This window comes from Episyrphus balteatus, chromosome 1, assembly GCF_945859705.1.
Source record: "Episyrphus balteatus chromosome 1, idEpiBalt1.1, whole genome shotgun sequence".
In the NCBI taxonomy this organism is placed as follows: domain Eukaryota; kingdom Metazoa; phylum Arthropoda; class Insecta; order Diptera; family Syrphidae; genus Episyrphus; species Episyrphus balteatus.
The window spans coordinates 118,147,319-118,167,190 of NC_079134.1; the positions used below are offsets into that span (position 1 = coordinate 118,147,319).

The window sequence follows — 19,872 nt, forward strand, 5'->3', positions numbered from 1 at the left end:
CGTTAAATAGTTAACACCGTGTAAAATTTTTGACACTATTGAGGTGAACAAAAAAAATTTGATGATTGATTTTAGGAAGTACTTTGTATTAATACTTTAACACTTCTTAAAATATCAACGCATTACAACAAAAATAATTTCAAATCTATATTGATCTTTCTGTCTTGAGAAACGTCAAATTTTAACCACTAGTGTCAAATTTTACCCTGCTCCTCAGCTGGGTAAAATTTAATCAAACGTCAAATTTTAACCAACATTTTAACGCAATTCGCATACGGCCTTAGAGTGAAATGTGACATGGTAGCCCCATTAAAAAATCAACACGGCAATAGCGGCAATTTTTAAGCTTTAGAGGTTAAAGTATTTTTAGTTACTGATGATTGAAAAATCAGAGCTGTTCGGCCGGGTTCCCTAATTTTTCCATTTTTTGAGCTTTAGTTACTCCACTAGTAGAAATTTTTGGAAATTGTACAGAGAATTTTTTGAAATTAGTTTTTTCAACACCTTACCTAACGGTATCTGTAATATAATTTTAAAAAAATATAATATTCTGTAAAATTCTTTTTACGAGTTTTTTTTTAAGTGAGTTTTTCAAGTTTTTTTTAACGGTACCTGTCATAGAAACGTTTTTTTTTTTTCAGTTCTGAATTCTTCTCAAAAGCATTTAAACAGGGTGTCCTCGGCGGGGCTGTACACCTTGTCGCGGTGCGGAGGCTTAGTAGAGGTCAATGACTCTTGGGACTAAAACATTCCCTATGAGGAGATTCGAAGCTAAGATGCAGCCATCCCCTCCCCTCCTCTACCCCTCCCCCCTTCTTTCCTATTTCCCTACTCAACTTACCTTCCCTTACCCTCCACAAACAAAAATTCCCAAGTCAAGGTAGTTGGAATACGTGCCGAGGACTGAATGGTGCAGGGAACAAAACATGTGCATCGCGAACGTACTGTCCCTATGCGATACCGGGCGACCTCGCATAGTAACTAGCCTTACGTCTACATGGGAGCTCTGTAGATAGTTGACCTTATATTTCTCGCCATACTCGTGGGATTCAAATGGAAACAAACAAACAAAAAAACACAAACCAAAATAAAAACAAAAACAAAAATCATTTACTAGTTGACAACGCAATAACGGAGTCAGATGAAGAAGCTCTACTCCGCTCACCAGGGACTGATATGGACGTGGATTTCGTCGAACCACCGCCATATACAGGAGCCGTGCCCGTTCCCAATGCAAAGGGCAATCTAGATGCTCAGGCACCACAAGGTCCAAGCTCTATGATTGAGGGTAACGAACACGTCAACAAGCCCCAGCAGAAAGATTATTTCACTGGGGCTCAGAAGCGACGTATAGCTGCGCAGATAAGAGACGGCATTGAGCCCGAAGAAGCCAGGCGCAGAGAAAAGGCTAGATATGCTAAAATACTAGCAGACAAGCAGGCTGGCACATCGGTGCAACCAACTAACAAGGGCAAAAGGGAACGGTCAGCTGACAACTCCCCTGCAGGAGCAGCCTCGAAGAAGCATCGTGCTCACGAGAAGACCAGATTCAGCCCTAATACCAGCAAAGACAAGCCCAGCAGTGCCGCCAAAACTGGATCCAACCATGGAAAAGAAGGTAATCAATCACGACCAAGCACATCAGGGGGCTCCTATCGGGATGCCACAGCCCAATGTAAGGTCGCGATTATGCACTTTCTCCATCCTTTACAAACACTTACGGAGCGCGAAACCAAACTGGTCAGAAAAAGCGTTCTGGAAGAAATGGACAAAGCAGACAAAAACTGTCCAGCAATTAAGTTTGTAGCCGTCTCGGACAGAGACGGATGGCTCTCGTTTACCTGTCACGACACAGAGACCAAAAAATGGCTCATGTCTACGGCAGAAAAAATAAAGCCATGGAAGGACGCAAAACTACGTGTCACTCAGGGCAACGATATACCCAAGCAACACGTTTGCGTTACTTATGTCCCGGAAGATGAAAATCTCACCAAAGACATTTTTCTAAATCGGCTTGGAAAACAAAACACCGATTTAAACACCAAAGGATGGAGAGTCCTCAGGATCATCGAAGAAAAAAGTGGCGGTCATCACGTCACTTTCTCTGTCGATGAGAAATCCAAGGACTCCATTCTGAAGTCAAAGTGCAAACTGTTCTTGAATTTCTCTCAGATCCAAATTAGGATCAAGGCAAACTCAAGACAGGAAGGCACTGGCACGCAAGGAAACAACAAGGGCGATAGTTCTAAGGACCTTGCAACAACAGAGGAAGCAAAAACAGATGCTCCTACAATCAGTGGGTCAACGGTAGAAGTTGCCAACCCCAGGAAGTCTAAGACGTCTGAAGACTTATCTCAGACCGACGAGACCCCTGGGGATAACTCTATCGCGGCACCTGGAACTGATACTGGCGCTCCTGCCAGTAAACCTGCTCAACAATAACATGGGATTGAGGTGTATCCAAATTAATCTGCAGCATGCGAAGGCTGCCTCGGCAGTACTAAGCCACAGATTCAATAAGGAACACCTTGATATAGCCTTTATCCAGGAACCTTACATAGTGAAAGACCAGATAAAAGGCCTATCAGGTGAGCTAATTTATGATTCTAGTAGTGAAGGTAGACCTAGAGCTTGCATTATGATAAATAAATCTATAATAACCATTCCTATTCCACAGTACACCAACAAGGACATGGTAGCAGCTATCATCCAGCTGCAGACCTCGGAGGGTAGGTCAGAAGCTGTCATCTGCTCAGCCTACCTGGCAGGGGATTCTGCCGACCTAAGCTTCACACCACTGCAGGATCTTATAGACTACTGTGGCAGAACAGGCCGGCAAATCATCATTAGTTGTGATGCTAACGCCCATCACACTGTATGGGGCAGCTCCAACATAAACAAAAGGGGTGAGTACCTTCTAGAATTCATTTTTAAAAATAATCTTGAAATCTTAAACTATGGGAATAGCCCTACCTTCATGAACAGAATCAGGGAAGAAGTCCTTGATCTCACCCTATCCACTTCATTCATAGGTAATGCTATACAAAACTGGCATGTTTCGACTGAAACATCAATGTCAGATCACCGGCAAATTTGCTTTGATATATGTATAGAATCAAAACTCCCCTTAACGTACAGACAACCGAGAGCGACGAACTGGGACGACTACTGCCTAGAAATCTCGCAAACGATCAGAAACTGTCCAAACAGCATCAGAGACATTGACAGCCTAGAAATAAGCTGCAACAGTCTTAATGCAACAATCACTACTGCCTACCATAACGCATGCCCAGAGAAAACGAAATCAGGCACACGAAAAACACCATGGTGGAATGCCAAGCTCTCAAAGCTAAGAACGCTGACCAGAAAACTATTCAACAAAGCCAAGCGCAATGGAGACTGGACCTCATACCGCACTTCTCTAACCAACTACAATACAGAGATTAGAAGAGCCAAAAGAGAATCATGGAAAAAGTTCTGCAATGATCTATCTGATATACAAAGCAGCGCTCGCATCCACAGAATTCTCGCTAAAGAGCACACTAATCATATTGGTCTCTTAAAAAACACGGATGGCACGCGTGCGGAAAATGGTCCAGATACGTTACAAATCCTTACGGACACTCACTTTCCAAACTCTGTAGTCATACCCTCAGATCTATCTAGTCCTTCTCCCCAGTTCAGGCTTACCAGACCAAACAGAGAGGATTGGAAAAGAGCAAGGGATATGTTCTATGAGGGAAATATAAAATGGGCAATAAATTCCTTCGACCCATATAAATCTCCCGGAGAAGATGGAATCTTTCCAGCACTCCTTCAGAAAGGAAATGAGTTAATTACACCTATGCTAATAAACATATTTAGAACAAGCTACGCATGGGGTTACTTACCAACAAGCTGGAAAGAAGTAACGGTCAAATTCATTCCTAAATCAGGACGAAGACCAACTGACCAAGCTAAATCCTTCAGACCAATTAGTCTTACCTCATTCTTCCTGAAAACAATGGAAAAGATACTAGACAGGCATATCAGGGACGGGCCATTGAAAACAACACCTCTTCACAACAACCAATATGCCTACCAGCCAGGAAAATCAACCACGCTTGCTCTTCAGGAATTAACAATGCGGATTGATAAATCCCTTAACGACAAAGAGACTGCAATAGGTTGCTTCCTAGACATTGAGGGTGCTTTCGATAACACTGATTATGCCCAAATACAACGCTGCATCCTCAGCACAGGGGTAGATCCTACCACATGCAGATGGATTCAACATATGCTCAGTCACAGAAAAATTAATGCCACATTGGGCAATGACAAAATCAGAATCACAGCTGCAAAAGGATGCCCTCAAGGCGGGGTTCTCTCCCCACTTCTGTGGTCCATTGTAGTTAATGAACTGATTGTCATACTTAGCAATGCTGGATTTTATGTTCAGGGCTATGCTGACGACATTGTGATCCTCATTAAAGGTAAATTCGAAGACACGATCTCGAATCTTCTACAAAGAGCACTCAATATAGTCGCAAACTGGTGCCTAAAAGTTGGACTTAATGTCAACCCTAAAAAAAGTACCATAGTCGCCTTCACCAGAAAAAGAAATAAACACAAACTTATAAAGCCTACTCTTTTCGGTGAAGCGATAGAATTCTCAAAGGAAGTTAAATATCTAGGGATTACCCTAGACGAAAAACTCAACTGGAACTCTCATATACAGAAAACCATTGACAAAGCCAGGACTGCCTTATGGACCAGCAAATGTCTAACTGGTAAAAACTGGGGTGCCAACCCCAAAATCTCTCGCTGGCTCTATACAGCCATTGCCAGACCAATTATAACATACGCTGCACCGGTCTGGTGGCATAAAACAAAACAAAAAACAGTACAAGCCAAGCTCAATAAACTACAAAGACTAGCTTGTATAAATATTACAGGAGCAATGAGAACAGCCCCCACAGCAGCGTTAGAAGTTATCACAGATCTACCACCACTCCATCTCCTACTAAAGAAAGAAGCCATGGTCAACGGCTACAGGCTCATCGCAGAAGATAACTCTAATTCCAAGATAATCCACTCTGATATTCTCACTGAATTAAATAGGGAAGAATTACTTAAAATATGTCTAGTAGACAATTGTCTCCCAAGATATAACTTCACCCAAAACTATAAGGTCACATTCCCCTCACGACATGAATGGGAACAGAACAGACCCATCTTCAATAGCGAGTCTCATGTATGGTACACAGATGGCTCCAAAACAAATGAAGGTGTTGGGGCCGGAGTATTCGGAATGAACACCAAAACTTATCTGCACCAGAGCATGGACAGCTTCAATTCCGTATTCCAAGCAGAGATATTCGCAATTGAACTCTGCCTCAGAGAAAACTTAAACAGAGCTGTAATAAACAAAAAAATTTATATTCTCTCTGACAGCAAGGCGGCACTCCAAGCTCTTAGGAGCAATGAAGTCACCTCAAAGCTGGTATGGGACTGTATACAACTTCTACACCAGCTTGCCAGTACAAACAGAGTTCAACTCATTTGGATACCTGGTCACAGCGGTCACGTTGGGAATGAAATAGCAGACACACTAGCCAGAAAAGGTTCCGCATCTACATTCATGATGCCAAGACCATTCTGTGGCATACCAACAAGCACTGCAAAACATTACATTAATAAATGGCTAAGAGATATGGCTAATCATTACTGGACGCATACGGAAGGTAACAGACAAGCCAAAAAATTTATACCAAACATCTCCCACGCCAGAACGAAACAACTCCTCACACTCACCAGGAGTCAGATTCGCATAACCACAGGCTTCCTTACTGGACACTGCTCAGTAAAAAAACATCTCAAGACCATGGGCATCACACAAGACGATACCTGCAGAATGTGTAACGAAGACGAAGAAACAGCAGAACACATATTGTGTCACTGTAATTGCTTAATCAATACACGTCGACGTCACCTCGGAGGGTATTATCTCGAAGCGGAAAACATTGCCGCTAGTTCACCCAAAAACATACTAAGTTTTCTAAACTCAGGATTTCTACGTGAACTCTAAAAAGAGGACATCACAATAGGCCCATCAGAGGCCGCAGTGATAAGGCGAATTATTCCCACCTCTCACCCTAATCTTAATCTTAATCTTAAACAGGGTGTCCGGTAAAGAATGGATAAGCCTGAAATGGCTGATACCTACGCTGATGACATTGTTTTTGGTTCCATAATCTTTTAAAAAACTGCAGTGTTATTGAACTTTTTCTTAGAATCAGCACCGATACAAGCCGACTTACATATCGTCGGTCTCATAAGGAAACCTCGTAACTCCACCTTTTTTCTAAATAGACTTAAATTCAAATTTTGTTTCTCTACTCTTTTGTCTCTCCAGTAAAATTTTTAATTTTGGGAGTTACTAGGTTTCCTTATGAGGCCGACAATATGTATTTGTAATCGCTCTATTAATATATGTAAATCAGTTATCTCTCGCGCAAGAAATCTGCTGTCGGCTCAGAGACTAATAGCAATTCAGTTGCGGAGAGCAAATCAAAGACGATCACGTTTTTTAAAAAAATAGTAAGTATACGCCCAAATGAACACACTAGGATACCTATCTAAAACGGTTAGGTTATCATTTTATAAGACATTCTGGTGAACATACTGGTGTAGGTGTTTCATGTGTTTTTTTCGATGTGGCGAGCGTTCAGAACTGAGTAGTTCGTATTTATTCCTGATTTTAGGAATGTGCAATTAAAAAAAGTCGAACATTAAATAATGTATTTTGATTTTCAGAAAAAAAAAGAATTATGAGCCAATTATAATTATTAAAAGTTAAAATAAAATCATTTATTTTTTTGTTTTCACAGTTTTTCGTTACATTGTTTGATTTGCACATCAAAACAGCTTTTTCATTAAACGCACGAAAATAAGTCTGTTTTAAAAGGTTGTCATCAACTCATCTTGGATACTATTAGATCTTAAAAGTTGTCTTTTTGTGGGTCCACTACCCAATGCAGCCAGGTTTTCCGAAGAAGATGCCTCTGCATCTTTTTCAGCGTGGTAGGCATCAGAGAATTCCTAAAATAGGGAAATAAGAAAAAGAATTTTTCGTAGGATAGAGTTCAAAATAAAGAACGATTTTGAAAAATATTACTTTCAGAATCCGAAAAAATATACATATAAGTTTTTCTTATTTATTGGACTTTAAAAGAAGTATGAAATGTGTAAAATTAAACAAAAAAAAAAAAGGTTAAGGCCAAATAAGACCTATCAAATGCACATTTTTGGGACTTGTAGGGTGTTTAAGGATCCCATTGAACAGTGCAAATATTTATAACAAAACGCTTTTACCTTTAGTCTATTTCCAAAGAATACAGATCTCTCACGCTTCTTGTTCATGTATTCCGATGCAGCCAACCACCTGTGTTCAAGACATTCCTCAGAGTAAGGACGTTTGCTGTAAAAAAATTAATTATTGCAAATTATTCTAAGCTGGCTTTTATTCAAATCAAATACCTTGGGTTTCGCTTAAACAAGAACATAATGAACCGTGTCGCTTCTGGGGTAACTTCACTATACAAATTTTCAAAACGATAACGAACAAATGTAATATTCTGCCGGGTTTCAGTATCATCATTTCCTCTAAACGGACTCGACCCAGATAAAAGGATGTAAGTTAAAACTCCCACCGACAAAATATCGCTTTGAGGCATTACAAATTCTTCATTTATCATTTCTGGAGATTGATAGTCGAGAAGTCCACAAACAGGAACAGTACCACCTAGTTTTGAGATTTTCCTTGATGATCCGAAATCTACGAGCTTAATCTGCACTGAACGCACAGTTGCCATGACAATATTGTCGGGTTGAATGTCAAGGTGGCAAAAACCTCTCCAGTGAAGGTATTGTAATGCATCTAAAAGCTGTGTTATAACAGTTGCAACCATTTGCTCTGTGTATTCGTGTCTACTGCTGAAATAATTTAGAATATCAGCACCCTGAAGTTTCTCCATAATAAATATTTTAATTGGTAGATTTGGAGGGCTGAATGCAGCAAATAGAGAAGCTATCCCTTCATGACGAAGAGTTCTCAAATGTTCGAATTCGTTTTGAATAGCATTTTCGTTGTTTTTATCGACTTCGAAGATCTTACCCACAATCATGGCATTTGTCGATTTTTGAATTCCCTTAACAACAGTACTGAATTTACCTCGATGAATTTCGGAAATAAAGCTGTATTTATCACTTATGTCAGAGTCGGTTATCCAACTGAGGGATTCACGTTCCAGTTGATAGTCTACGTGGACTTTTCTTTCTTCGGAAACAATTTCATGGCCACTTTCTGTAAGTTGTTGCAGATGCTTCATAGATTTGGTTATAGTTATTTTGGGGGCCTCATCTCCCGATGTTCTTACGTGTGTAGGTATTCCCATTTGACTCCATCCAATTTGGTTTCTGGAAGCAAGTCTGAAATGATAATTTTCATGGGGCTGCAGGCCATGAACTAGATAAAATTCGTGATCAATGTTGTCAGCTACAGTTGTCCATTGTTCACTTGCACCGTGCTTGTCTTAGTTCTTGAAGAAAATAAAGAAAAGAAAAGAAAAGAAAACAAAAAAGGTAATGCAAATGCCCAACAACAACAACAGAGTATAAATTCTCGTGAGCCTGGAAAGATGAATATTCAAATCGGTGTCCAATGCGTCAATCAGAACAATCCGATTAACATTAATTCCATGAATGACGTCTATTGGGAAAATAAATCTTCAAGTTGAGCCAACGGAAACAGGAATTAAAGGTGAGTTTAATTTGGGAGCGGGTCAAAATTCTGGTTTATTAACGAAAATTCTGCTTTTTTCTAATTTTGTCTTTCAAAATTCTACTATGCATCATCATTGGCATCCATCTGTTTGATAAGTTTTTGTTTGATAATAATTTGCTTCAGTTTCAAAACAGAATTAAAATAGTCTTAAATCTAGCTCATCGAGTGGAGTAACTAAAGCAAATTGTTAGAGAACCCGGCCGAACAGCTCTGATTTTGATAATCTTTTTTTCAAACGTCGGTAACTAAAAATACTTTAAAGTCTATAGGTTAAAAATTGTGGATGTTGCTCTATTGTTCTTGAAAATTAAAATTAAATTTTTTTTTAAACAAAACTATTTTTTTTTGCTAAAAATTTCATAAAATAAATGATACCAAAAGATTCTCTAGGTAATTTAAGGAAAAAAATATATGGGAGTAATATATGCAATTTTCTCACAAACTGACTTAAAAAAAAATATTTTGAACACAACGGCAACACCTAAAATATTTGCATAACTACATGTTTTTACAAAAATCATTTCTATCTGTAAAATTTAAATCCACTTAATTTAATCAAGGGGTTTTGAAAGAATGGTCCTCAACTCAGAATTTTGGAAAAAAAACGTTATTAAAAAATTTTAAATGACTTCTTTTCAAACTTTTTCTTAGTAAAATATGAATTTATTTTTCTTAGAAAAATCAAATTTTCGAAAACGGGACATTGAATTTTTTTGAAATTTTGTTTTTAGATGTTGATTAGTGATTTCTACAAAATAGCATACCAATTTTATTTTAAAACTTTTTTTCCAAAAAATTATTTATAAAAAATTAGTTTTTTAAAAAACGGCTCTAACGATTTTGAAATTTTTTTTCTAAAAATGCACCTTAATATATCAATCAAAACTGCATACTTACTTCGTGGGGCGATTTGATTTTACATTTTATTTAATTTTTTAAAAACGAATTTTTTGTTTTTATTTTTTTTTTGTTTTTATATGCCTACATTTCCCAACTGTCTGTATTAAAAGTCTTAAAAATTTAAGCAACTTGAACTCTAAGAGCAAGTTCGTGCGATCCAGTCGTGCATTTTATTTAATTCTGGACTTCGTAGCAAAGGAATACATATTGCAACACCAGCTGTGTCAATTATTTAGCTTCAAATACTTAAGTGTCCATTTAGTTCAAATTTAGAATTTTCTGAAAACATCAATCTTATAGTAAAACAAATATAGGGGAAGTGGGGGCAAGACCGCCTATGGGGGCAAGACCGCCTATGGGGGCAAGACGGTTTTCGTACTATGTTGTATGAAAAAAAGTAAAATTGGCAACACTTGCAATATAAAATAGGTGCCCTTTGGTACGATCGATCACGTCTGTAAGTTTTAGCAATTTCAGTTAAGACCCCGAAGAGCTACGGTAAATTTGTGATATTTCATCAAATTGTTTATGTGAAAAGTCAGTTGTATTTTTGACGCTGAAATAATTAAAATTTTTAACTTTTCCTTTTTTTATAATAGAAAGTGAATATTAAAAAAGTATTTTCTGTTTTCTTGATCCAATCCAAAGTATTGTTGGATTAAGTGCAATATGTGTACCAAATGGTACCAAAAAGTTTGTGCTGGAGTGAGAACTAATGAAAATATAGCATATGTAATTGTGTTTTTTGAAAATATAGCATAATTGTGTTAATATTACAAATAGGCTGCATTTAAAACAATAGAAACGGTCTTTCTACCAAAAAAAATTTGATAGGGTGGTCTTACCCCCATGTGGGGGCAAGACGGTTTTTTGTTTGATGTTTTTTCAAAACGTATTATCTTTTGTTCAGTATTTTTTTATTTTTTTTATAATAATGAGAGTTTCTGCAAAAAACATTAAACTTAATGAATAAAAACTTTATTCTATTTAAAAGATGTTTTTTATTGTTTTTTAAGACAGTCAAACACTAAGTGGGCGGTCTTGCCCCCACTTCCCCTACTTAGCTCATGTATCATAAGATAGTAGATAGGCTTCCTACTAAGTTCCTCAAAAATTGTTTCGATCAGATTGTATATCCTTATCATTGTTTTACTTACAGATTTAAACTCCTAATATCTTGACTTTGGACGTGGCTCACATATGAGCTCATCATCACGCAAAAAACGAATGAGAACATCGTTTAAACATCATCAACTTAGAACAATGAAATCCTTTTTTGCTATTAATCATAATCCTGATGCAAAAGATTTAAAACAACTTTCTCAAAAAACTGGTTTAGAGTAGTTCAGGTGAAATTTTATTTTTTATTAAATAATTGAACATTTTATTAAAATTTAATTATTGTTAACTAGGTTTGGTTTCAAAATGCAAGAGCAAAATGGCGCAAAATGCAAGAGCAAAATGGGTAAACCAGTTTTTTGAGAAAGTTGTTTTAAATCTTTTGCATCAGGATTATGATTAAAAGCAAAAAAGGATTTCATTGTTCTAAGTTGATGATGTTTAAACGATGTTCTCATTCGTTTTTTGCGTGATGATGAGCTCATATGTGAGCCACGTCCAAAGTCAAGATATTAGGAGTTTAAATCTGTAAGTAAAACAATGATAAGGATATACAATCTGATCGAAACAATTTTTGAGGAACTTAGTAGTAAGCCTATCTACTATCTTATGATACATGAGCTAAGTAGGGGAAGTGGGGGCAAGACCGCCCACTTAGTGTTTGACTGTCTTAAAAAACAATAAAAAACATCTTTTAAATAGAATAAAGTTTTTATTCATTAAGTTTAATGTTTTTTGCAGAAACTCTCATTATTATAAAAAAAATAAAAAAATACTGAACAAAAGATAATACGTTTTGAAAAAACATCAAACAAAAAACCGTCTTGCCCCCACATGGGGGTAAGACCGCCCTATCAAATTTTGTTGGTAGAAAGATCGTTTCTATTGTTTTAAATGCAGCCTATTTGTAATATTAACACAATTATGCTATATTTTCAAAAAACACAATTACATATGCTATATTTTCATTAGTTCTCACTCCAGCACAAACTTTTTGGTACCATTTGGTACACATATTGCACTTAATCCAACAATACTTTGGATTGGATCAAGAAAACAGTTGCAGATAGAAGGTACAAATACAATCTGCAAAGTCCTTTTTATCAGAATCATCAATTACAGTAGGTATTGTTTGGCGCCTGTTGCTTAGCTTTTTGGAAGATTTAACGATGAAATTCTTTTTTTCTCTTTGTTTAAGCTACCAGAGCTTCCAATTTCGCCCATGGGTGGTCTTGCCCCAGTCATATCATATTTGATATTCTGTATAATTTTTTTAAATTTATCTTTACGACTCCTTCTTTCGCAGAAAATACTTTTTTAATATTCACTTTCTATTATAAAAAAAGGAAAAGTTAAAAATTTTAATTATTTCAGCGTCAAAAATACAACTGACTTTTCACATGAACGATAACAATTTGATGAAAAATCACAAATTTACCGTAACTCTTCGGGGTCTTAACTGAAATTGCTAAAACTTACAGACGTGATCGATCGTACCAAAGGGCACCTATTTTATATTGCAAGTGTTGCCAATTTTACTTTTTTTCATACAACATAGTACGAAAACCGTCTTGCCCCCATAGGCGGTCTTGCCCCCACTTCCCCTATATTTGTTTTACTATAAGATTGATGTTTTCAGAAAATTCTAAATTTGAACTAAATGGACACCTAAGTATTTGAAGCTAAATAATTGACACAGCTGGTGTTGCAATATGTATTCCTTTGCTACGAAGTCCAGAATTAAATAAAATGCACGACTGGGTCGTAAGAACTTGCTCTTAGAGTTCAAGTTGCTTAAATTTTTAAGACTTTTAATACAGACATTTGGGAAATGTAGGCATACATATAAAAACAAAAAAAAAATAAAAACAAAAAATTCGTTTTTAAAAAAATTAAATAAAATCTAAAATCAAATCGCCCTACAAAATAAGTATGCAGTTTTGATTGATATATTAAGGTGCATTTTTAGAAAAAAAATTTTCAAAATCGTTAGAGCCGTTTTTTAAAAAACTAATTTTTTATAAATAATTTTTTGGAAAAAAAGTTTTAAAATAAAATTGGTATGCCATTTTGTAGAAATCACTAATCAACATCTAAAAACAAAATTTCAAAAAAATTCAATGTCCCGTTTTCGAAAATTTGATTTTTCTAAAAAAAAATAAATTCATATTTTACTAAGAAAAAGTTTGAAAAGAAGTCATTTAAAATTTTTTAATAACGTTTTTTTCCAAAATTCTGAATTGAGGACCATTCTTTCAAAACCCCTTGATTAAATTAAGTGGATTTAAATTTTACAGATAGAAATGATTTTTGTAAAAACATGTAGTTATGCAAATATTTTAGGTGTTGCCGTTGTGTTCAAAATATTTTTTTTTGAAGTCAGTTTGTGAGAAAATTGCATATATATTACTCCCATATATTTTTTTCCTTAAATTACCTAGAGAATCTTTTGGTATCATTTATTTTATGAAATTTTTAGCAAAACAAAGATGGTTTTGTTTAAAAAAAAATTTAATTTTAATTTTCAAGAACAATAGAGCAACATCCACAATTTTTAACCTATAGACTTTAAAGTATTTTTAGTTACCGACGTTTGAAAAAAAGATTATTAAAATCAGAGCTGTTCGGCCGGGTTCTCTAACAATTTGCTTTAGTTACTCCACTAGATGAGCTAGATTCAAGACTATTTTAATTCTGTTTTGAAACTGAAGCAAATTATTATCAAACAAAAACTTATCAAACAGATGGATGCCAATGATGATGCATAGTGGTGTTAGTTAAAGAGAGGTAAATCTGCCGAAAAATCCAGATCTGGAAAATTGATCTAAGATTAAAAAAAATCAATTTTTTTGGCCAAACGAAGGCAAAAATGATCAAAATCAGTTTTTTAAAAGATTCATTCAAATGAAAATTCCACAAGAAAGTCATTCTATATTTTTGCGACAATTAAACAACAAACAGTAAGGAAAATACAAAAATTGAAGTACATTAATAAGCTGTAAGTGGAAACAGAATTAGCAGAATTTTTTTGTTCAAAAATGTGCTGGCAGAATTTTGAAAGACAAAATAGAAAAAAGCAGAATTTTCGTTAATAAACCAGAATTTTGACCCGCTCCCAAATTAAACTCACCTTTTATTCCTGTTTCCGTTGGCTCAACTTGAAGATTTATTTTCCCCATAGATGCCGCCACGTCATTCATGGAATTTATGTTAATCGGATTGTTCTGATTGACACCGATTTGAATAGTCATCTTTCCAGGCTCACGAGAATTTATACTCTGTTGTTGTTGTTGGGCATTTGCATTACCTGCAGCTACTGTTCCATTGGCATTGCTGCATATTGCATATTTGGAGTGAGTGCATATTGAAGAGCCGTGTTTGGTGCTGGTATAATTGGTGATAGAAAAGCTCCGATGGAATATCTATTTTGTCATTATTTTATATACCAATTTTTAATTCATAAAAAATAAGAAAAAAGCTCACCTTGATTACTCATTGTTGGAAAACGCATGCGATCCATTGATGTTGTTGTTGTATGAATAAACTTATAAATCTGTAAAGTTTACTATTTATTCCTAGGATTTTGCGAGCTTTAACAGAATTTAAATAAAAATTTGAAAGTAATACAAATATGGCTTGAAAACCTATGCTACTATAATTTAGTAGGAAATATACAGTAGTTTTTGTATAGTGATTTTTTTTTTTTAAATATAAAACTTACGACATGGTTGATCTCTTTGGTCATTCATGATTTGTTATAGAATTTTGGAAATGTATTTCAAATTAGGATACCTTTTCGTTTCCAACAGGAAGCAAAATGAAATATGAAAACGAAAGCATCGCATTTTTCAATTGTTGATGCGTAATTAATTCAGACTGATAATGCAACGCCGCCTTTGAATTTGATTTAGCGGTATTTAAAATCATATGGTTAATTTAATTTTGTAGGGTTGCCGCAGTTATTTTTAATTTAATTTTATAAAAATTAATTTTATGAACAAAAGGTTGCATAGTTTTTTAAAAGGTATTTTTGAATTACTTTAACTGTCGCCATCGAAAAGAAAAAACTAAAATTTTTTGTGTAAAACTCAAAGTTTAGCAAATAAGGGGTTTTCGATATTTTTCCGTCAAAAATGGGGGTTTAAATAGATGCCAAGGCGAGAAAAAAATATGTCATCAACTAGTCATTTGAAAAACTTCCTTAAAAAAATGATTTTGGTTTCTTGATGAGTAGTTATGAAACGTTTGGTACACTGAAGGATATAAGAGTATCGAGACTCGAGAGTACGAAAAAGCTGCTAAAATTAAGCGTGATGAAAAAACATGAAATATTAGGAAAAAATTCAAATAAAAAATTAATTTTTCGTTGAACCAAAATGAATACTTTTCTATAGATTTTTATGTTTTAAATTCATTTAAAAAAAAACTTCAAGATGAATTTTTATCTTCGAAACTAGCGCCTTTTGTGCTTTCTCATTTCATTAAATTCATTTTTAAGCCATAACTACAATGACCTAAAAAGCGAAAAAGTGGGAAATTTACATAAGTTATTTGTTTTTAGAAAAAAACTACAAAAATTGTTTTTAAAACCAAAAAATAAACTTTCTGCATCATTATTTTAAATTTTGCCGTGGAAAAAACTATCAGAAAATGCGTTTGAAAATTTTCACTTTTTTAATTTTTTGCAAAAAGTGGCCGTTGTAGTTAAGCCTTTATTCAAATCTTTTAAAGTTGCAAAAGTGTAAAAAAGGAATTTAATTAAAGGCATCATTATTTTAAATTTTGCGGACATAAAAAGTGTCAGAAAATAAGTTTGAAAATATTGTAACGATGAATTACTGAACTACTTTTAAGATAAAAGTCTGAACACACTACCTACTCCTGCAAAGGTAGAAATGTGAACGGACCTTTAGTAATTAAGAAAAATATCTCATTGAACACATCTAAAAATATCCCACTGAACACATCTAAAAATATCTCACTGAACACATCTCAAAATATCCCACACTGAACACATCTCAAAATATCCCACTAGACTGGAAGTATGAAGTGCCCTTCCTGGAAAGGAAGTTTCGAGAGACAGGGACGAGAGCCTTCGAGGACGTTCTCGAGTCTCGAGATTCCGGTATAAAAGGCAGCGTAGACACCGACCGGAGACAGTTTAATCTTGAAAGTGAAAGAGTACAGTACAAAGTGAAATAAAGTGTTGCGAATTGTTAGTAGTAAATAAAGTGATTTAAAAGTGTGTTTGTTTGAGCGAATAATAAAAGTAAATTGAGTTGAAATAAAGTGTGTTCTTATTTGAACGGAAATATAAGTGGAAATTAAATAAGTTTTATTGTGAACCCGGAATAAAACATTACATTGGTGTCAGAAAAGTGGAATAAAACTTATTTATTTGTGCGAATCAGATAATTTCGCGAATAAAATAAAAAGTGCGCGTGTGTTTTAACAATAAACAAAGTGTAAAACATTTTGAAATAAGTAAAAGTGCTCGCGTTTTGAAAAGTTAAAATGGGTAAAACACTAAATCAGTTAAGTTTGACTGAGTTGAAGGCGGAATTGACTAAGCGAAGTCTTCCTACTGCTGGATCGAAAAATGATCTCATTATTCGTCTACAGGATTATTTAACCCAGAAAAACGAAGATTTGGATACATTTCAATTCGAGGTTGAAATGATAGAAGAACGAGTAAGTACTAGTTCCGATATGTCATCCATGATGGCTGTTCTCCTTGCAAAATTTGAAGAACAGAAAGAACAAATTGAGACACAACGCAAGGAACAGAGAGAACAAATGGAAAAACAACGTACCGAGCAAAGGAGTGAACAACAGAGTGTTCTCGAACAAATGGAAAAACAACGTACCGAGCAAAAGAGTGAACAACAGAATCTTCTCGAAAAATTAGATGAACAGAAAAACATCATCCAAGGTAAGCTTGACGCGATCGAGAACAAGTTCGTTGCTATTGATGCTTCCATCAAATGCGTTGAAAAGCAATCTCAAGAAAAGTTCGAGAAAGTTGAAGAAAAACTCGAGAAAGTAGAAGGAAAGTTCGAGAAAGTGGATGACAAGTTTGAAAAAATGGAAGTTAAAATGCAAAGTATTACTGAGGAACTTGACAAGGTTCGGAAAATTAAGATTCGAGAAAGTTCTGGTGAGTACCCAAAGAAGAAGGAAATGCATCCACCAACATTTGATGGACAAAGTTCTTGGTCGATCTACAAGAAACAGTTTGAGGCAGCTGCAACAACAAATGGCTGGGATGACGAAGACAAATGTATAGCGCTGACTCTTGCTCTTAGAGGTCCTGCTGCTGAGTTGTTACAAACGTTACCACCAGAAAAGAATGGTAACTTTAACGCTCTTGTCCAGGTCATTGAAAAACGCTTTGGAGATGGCCATATGCAGGAAGTCTTCCGCGTCCAACTCAATACAAGAGTCCAGAAAAGAGGAGAAACTCTGCAACAACTTCAAGCTGATATTGAAAGGTTGGCTCATCTGGCATATCCGACAGCAGGAGACGACATTATCAATCAGTTTGCGACAGAAGCCTTTGTACGTGCTGTATCTGATATAAATCTTCAGCGAGCAATTCGAACAGCTGGAAAACGTTCCCTTCCTGAAGCATTAGCGTTTGCACTGACTATGGAAGCAGCAGAACAGGCTTCTCAAGGCGTTCATCGGGTAAGAGAAGTTGCAGTGGAGGAATGCTCTTGTCAAAAACTCGCGTTCCAAAGAAACCAGCGAGACGGAGCTGCTCGATGCTGGAACTGTAACAAGACAGAACATCTCCAGCGGCAGTGCAGATTGCCACCAAGAAGAACTGCTTGCGAACACTGTGGAAACAGGAATATTGCCCAACAACAGGTAAGCGATACAACTAACACTCATGCTCATCTTGTTTCCCATTCGGGAAACGAGTAAGGACCAACTTCGAGGGGCAGAAGCTGGTTTCTGGTATCGATGGCCCCAGAACCACAATTCAAGTCTCACAGAGTAAACGAGACAACAAAAGTCTGACAGTGGAGGCGACCATAAACAACAAACAACACGTGGCTACAATTGACACCGGTGCCACCGCCTCTATTGTACGAAGAGACTTGGTGAAGATGACATGGCTACATAACACCAACAGCTACCGTCTGAAGACAGCCACAGGAGAAGCAGCAAGGGTGTACGGTGAAGTTCGTCTTACGATCCGTATGGCAGAACTAGAGTTTTCGCATGTGTTTTTGGTGGCAGATATATGTGACGAGTGCATCATTGGAATCGACTTCATGAAGGACCATGAAATCATTTTGGATATAGGTAATCAAGTCCTGAAATACAGAAATGTGGAGATCCCAATGGTCTATGGCAACGAAAATTCAACAACAATTAGAACTGTCATCAAAGAAGACATGTGCCTGCCTCCTTCTTCAGAAGTTTTTGTGTGGACGAAACTAAAGGGGAATATTGGAAGCCATCGATACCTCATGGTTGAGCCAGAAGTTAAACAAAGTTCCCAAAACATCATCATCGGGAAGACTCTTGTGGCACCAAAGAACAACATGGTACCTGTACGCATACTTAACATCAAACCGTACCCAATCAAGCTTAAGAAAGGAGAAATTGTTGGGCAATGTGAATCTGTGGCCGCAATAACTAAGATCAACGAGGTGGATACACAGATGACTATGAACTCGGAGAAACTAAAGAAACAAATTCTCAAATCAGACAACTTGAGTCAACATCAGCTTAATGTTGCGGGAAGTCTTCTTCACGAATATGCTGATATTTTCTCTTCACCCAGCGGGCAATACGGCCGGACACAACTGGTGCAGCATCGAATCGATACAGGAGATGCTAGGCCGATTCGTCAACCAGCAAGACGTCTCCCGTTGGCCAAACAAGGTGAAGTTGAAGAAATGATAACAACAATGAAGAAAGACGGGCTAATCGAAAATTCCAAAAGCCCTTGGGCATCACCGGTAGTTCTCGTCAAAAAGAAGGATGGAAGCACTCGATTTTGTGTCGACTACCGCAGGCTGAATGATGTGACGAAGAAAGACAGCTACCCACTGCCAAGAATCAGCGATACTCTAGATGCAATGGAAGGAGCACAATGGTTTTCGACTTTGGATTTGAAGAGTGGCTACTGGCAGGTAGAAATCCATCCAGAAGATCGGGAGAAGACGGCTTTCTCCACAGGAAATGGTCTGTGGCAGTTTAATGTCATGCCGTTTGGGCTATGCAATGCCCCAGCTACTTTTGAGCGCTTAATGGAGTGCGTTTTAAATGGATTAACCTGGAAATCTTGCCTAGTCTATTTGGATGATGTCATCGTTTACGGGAAAACATTTGATGACCATTGTGAAAACCTAAAGGCTGTATTCCAAAGGCTACGAGAAGCACATCTTAAGTTGAATCCAAAGAAATGTGCACTTTTCAAGACCGAGGTTAAATATTTGGGGCATATCATCTCATCCCAAGGAGTGAAGACTGATCCTGAAAAGGTTGACACTGTGAAGAACTGGCCAACCCCTCAGGACAAGCATCAACTTCGGAGTTTCCTCGGTCTGGCAACGTACTATCGACGATTTGTGAAGGATTTTGCGAGAATCGCCAAAAGCTTGCACCAACTTACGGAGAAGGGTAAACCCTTTAAATGGTCAGGTGAGTGTGAGAAAAGCTTTCAGGAACTGAAGCTGCGGTTATGTGAAGCTCCTGTGCTGGCCTATCCGACTCCAGGCAAACAATTCATCATTGACGCAGATGCAAGTAATGTTGGAGTTGGTGCTGTTTTATCGCAAGTTCATGACGGAGAAGAAAAGGTCGTTGCCTATTTCAGCAAGGTACTCTCGAAACAAGAAAGAAACTATTGCGTGACCAGAAGGGAACTTCTAGCTCTGGTATTGGCAACAAAGCACTTCCATAAGTACATCTATGGACAGAAGTTCCTTCTTCGCACAGATCATGGTGCACTAAATTGGCTTTTGAACTTCAAAAATCCAGAGGGTCAAGTAGCAAGATGGATCGAGATACTT

The 19,872-nt window shown here is 36.6% G+C and overlaps 1 protein-coding gene across 1 annotated transcript; it reads right to left on the minus strand.

The window, feature by feature from the left end:
- Nucleotides 1-6,818: 6,818 nt before the first annotated feature.
- LOC129920995 (obscurin-like) lies at nucleotides 6,819-14,603 on the minus strand. Its single transcript, XM_056002591.1, has 5 exons — nucleotides 14,565-14,603; nucleotides 14,327-14,396; nucleotides 7,519-8,572; nucleotides 7,354-7,459; nucleotides 6,819-7,080 (listed from the first exon to the last, which is right to left on the minus strand). The coding sequence occupies exons 1-5, from the start codon at nucleotides 14,586-14,588 to the stop codon at nucleotides 6,940-6,942; spliced, it is 1,395 nt and encodes a 464-aa protein (XP_055858566.1). The 5' UTR covers nucleotides 14,589-14,603; the 3' UTR covers nucleotides 6,819-6,939.
- Nucleotides 14,604-19,872: the final 5,269 nt, after the last annotated feature.

Bases quoted from the DNA above. Each gene is read 5' to 3' on its own strand.
- LOC129920995 (XM_056002591.1), bottom strand. From the start codon at position 14,588: ATGACCAAAGAGATCAACCATGTC. The intron at 7,460-7,518 runs GTATTTGATTTG...ATTTTTTTACAG, and splicing joins TTGTTTAAGCGAAACCCAAG to CAAACGTCCTTACTCTGAGG. The intron at 7,081-7,353 runs GTAAAAGCGTTT...TCCCTATTTTAG, and splicing joins TCTTTGGAAATAGACTAAAG to GAATTCTCTGATGCCTACCA.